This window comes from Cryptomeria japonica, chromosome 3, assembly GCF_030272615.1.
Source record: "Cryptomeria japonica chromosome 3, Sugi_1.0, whole genome shotgun sequence".
NCBI classification, from domain to species: domain Eukaryota; kingdom Viridiplantae; phylum Streptophyta; class Pinopsida; order Cupressales; family Cupressaceae; genus Cryptomeria; species Cryptomeria japonica.
Genome location: NC_081407.1, coordinates 248,039,360 through 248,043,091, shown reverse-complemented (window position 1 = coordinate 248,043,091; position 3,732 = coordinate 248,039,360). Strand labels below are relative to the sequence as shown.

The 3,732-nt window shown below is 32.5% G+C and overlaps 1 protein-coding gene across 1 annotated transcript; it reads right to left on the bottom strand.

Moving 5' to 3' along the window:
- Positions 1 to 2,328: 2,328 nt before the first annotated feature.
- Positions 2,329 to 2,778, bottom strand: LOC131874070 (brassinosteroid-responsive RING protein 1-like). Its single transcript, XM_059217294.1, has one exon. The coding sequence runs from the start codon at positions 2,776 to 2,778 to the stop codon at positions 2,329 to 2,331; it is 450 nt and encodes a 149-aa protein (XP_059073277.1).
- Positions 2,779 to 3,732: the final 954 nt, after the last annotated feature.

Here is a 3,732-nt window from a genome sequence, read left to right as displayed (position 1 = left end):
AATGAAAGAAGTAATGGTAGCTGATTTTGCCTAGATGACATTGTTCAACTTGGGTGACAAAAGCTTAGCTTGTTCGAAGTCGAGGGCCTCACAGAAGCGAGTTCCATGTGTTATATATTCCATTTGAAGGAATTAGAGAGAACAACTTCACTTTAACTTTCAGTCAAACTCAATGGGAAGATAGAAGCAAAACATATTCAGGTCTGATTTTGAACTTGGCCCATTGCAGACAGAATGTGCAGAGCTTCAAGGCAGAAAATGGGATAACAAAAGCAAGTGTATCTCATGTGAACGATCAAAGTAGCGAATACTGTCACTATTCAAAATCATTGCAAGTAAGAATGAATGCAAAAAACCAACAAACCGACGAATAAAAAATAGTGGAAATTCAACGATTGGGATAGGTTTAATCATCTCGCATCCCCTCTCAAACAATCTACACCATCAATGCTCAAAGTCAGCTGCTCAACTTCAGATAGGAAATGCCTACGGCATAATAAATATTATAAAAACTATAATCTAATGGTGTATTTAGATTTAGATCAAATATTCTTAAAAGTCTTATGGATTAAGCTCAACAGGATTCATAAGCTCACTAAGATCAACCTTTTCTTGTTATTATTTAATACTTCCCAGTTAGTCCAACCATTAATTAATGAGGATTACTCTTCTAGTGTTATCTTTTTTGTTGGACCCAAAATGTTAAGAGTCTATGAGCAAGTATCACTAAATATTCTTGTCTAGGTAGAGCTTGCAAGTCTCCTTGTTCCTTATTGGGTTTTGGCCTATCTAATAATTTATGTAACTACTACAACAATTTATTTACTATCATCCCAAAAAATATTTCTAGTTAGCTGTACCAAAAGGTTTGTGTTGAGGTCTAGATTTGACCTCTAACTTTTATGAGTATCTGGAGATTCACACAAGTATCTTCCATTTTACATAAATGATTGCCTCCCAAGGCTGTATTCAATATATAGGCCCTTCAACTAGTAAAGGAGGTTCGTGTAGTAAAAATACAACCTCCAAACCCATGAAAATTAGTGAACCATACCTTGGAATCACCAAGACTAATTATTAACTTTGTAACAAAAAATAAGACCAAATAAGTAAGATTCCAAACTTTGTTTGAAGCATATGTGTACTTATTGATAACCTATCATACCCATTGCATGAGTTGCCACTTTGGATCTTTGTTAGACACCAAAATGATCTCTTTTAATAAAAAGACAGTAATTTTTTCAGAAATATGCATTTATTATTTAATGGACTTAAATATCATACTTTAAGATTTGACTTGTTTAGGTGGCTCATTTGAAATTACACTAACTTTTCCATTATGACCCACCTATAAGTCCGACTCTCTAAGTTCAAATGAACCACCTATAAGTCCGACTCTCTAAGTTCAAATGAACCACCTAAACGAATAAAAGCTTAGAGCATGTTGTTTAAGCCAAACTATTTAAATGTATACAACAATACTTTATTGCACACTTGATATTATAGAAGAACTTTTTTTTAAGGGCGTAGTTTGTTATCTTTCTTCTTTGCAAAATAGCATAAAATGACTGATCCAATCAACCAACATGATATCAAATAGCATAAAATGATTGATCCAATCAACCAACACTCTTTGATTGTAGTTTTACAATTGAGAATCAACATTGTGTTTCAATCCATGGAAGAGTAAATAAAATTGTAAAAATGCACAAGAATATAACAATCTAACCATAATTTTGAAAAGCGTTCATCTGCAAGAACATTTTGGGTTAGATCAGATTCATGGATGAATTTAAATGGACTTCAATATCACACTTTAAAATTTGACTTGCTTAGGAGGCTCATATGAAATTATACTAACTTCTCTAATCTACAACCTACCTATAAGTCTGACTTTCTAAGTTAAAATGAACCACCTAAACAAATAAAACCTTAAGAGTATGTTGTTTAAGCCAAGTTCTGTTCAAATGTATACAACAATACTTTATTGCACACTTGATATTATAGAACTTTTTACCAATATGATAGCAAATAGCATAAAATGACTGGTCCAATCAACCAATACTCATTAATTCCAGTTTTACAATTGAGAATCGACATTTTGTTTTAATCTATAGAAGAAGTAAATGAAATCGTAAAATGCACAAAACAAAACATTCTAATCATTATTTTGGAAAGTATTCATTTGATTTGAGTCAAATTCGACTCACAGATGGATGAATTTAATAGATTAGATCCCATAACGTGAGTGATTTAGATACATACTTATTCAAAATGTTATAATCTGCTTTATAAAAACAAATATGCAGATGTCTATGCATTCTCACATCATTTATAAACACGTTCAATCGGTGGAAGCAGAGGACATCTGCAGAAAGGGCAGGTATCCTCATTAACATCAATCCATTTATCCAAACAATTTCTATGAAATATGTGGCAGCAATTGTAAAGTTCTCGGATTTCGTCATCTTCTTCAAAAGATCTCAAGCATATCGCGCACACAAAATCCTCAGAAATCTTAACCAACTTGTCTGCAACATTTCTAAATGTAATGACAGGCAATCTATTTTTAATCATCTCACCTGAAGAAGATGCAGAAATGTCAGAGGGAATTTGTTGTAGTTCTTGCCACAAATAGATCTCATCCTCTGGGGGTTCGCTGAGGCCAAGAGCAGAAAGAAAGCAACAAAATCCAGTCTTTATATACAACATGGCCGATGCCAAGTAGAGCAGAACTCTGGGTATAGTGATATTACGGCAATTCACAGGAAATCCCATGGCAGAGGAATCCTTCAGGAAATATGCCACTTCAAGTGTACACAGAAATGTAGGATAATATGTTAGAAGATCAGCTTTTACTTATAGAGAAAGATAGAAAAAAAGAGGGGGTATTGTTCGTCAAACAATGTGAATATTACGTGCTCTGGCTTTTTTCGGGACGTCCATAGGTAGACTATTCCTTTTCGAACAATTCAATGTTCTTGCCCTCGTTCCAAAGCAGCAATTATTCTAATATTTTCAGTTTACCGAGTAAATGTTTACTTTGATTTTTTTAATTTATCGTTTACTGTGCATGTTTCAATTATTGTTCTCACTTAATCTTCTCATTACTAATTTTAAAGAAATAATAAAAATTATTATTAATATAAATTCATTAATAAATTTCACATATATCAATAGTTATTCATCTCTACTTTCATTACTTAGAATTTGTAGACTTTAATTGGAGGAGTTGTTCAACTTTATTGGTATCCATACCACATGACTATTGGGACATTTCTAAATCTATTGGCAATTTTTGAGGTGGTTGTAGTGCACTGTTATTAGGGCATCTTTAAGTAGGTATCATGCAACACTTTGAAATGACCACTTTTTGATGCTTGCACACATAACCGATCCCACAATGCGTTTTGTTACTACCCAAAAGCCAGAACAATAGGTATAAACAATTAAGTCGCATATGAAGATAACAAAAAAAAATGTAGAAATCCAATGTTTTGTTTAGAGTCTCTCGATGTGTGAAGTTAGCTATAACAACTATTGGCATCTTCCCTATCATTCATAATTTGATACATTTCTTAATTTCATTCTAATCATATTTATCAGTTTAGTTCCTTCATTTTTTAGTTATGGGTTTTGATATTTTATTTTAAAAAATTTAATATTGAATCTGGTCAATTGACTTCATCTCAAGCATTCTCAGTCATCCTAGAACATTAAAGGAACAATGAT

Coding starts and splice junctions, on each gene's coding strand:
- LOC131874070 (XM_059217294.1), bottom strand. CDS start 2,778: ATGGGATTTCCTGTGAATTGCCGTAATATCACTATACCCAGAGTTCTG.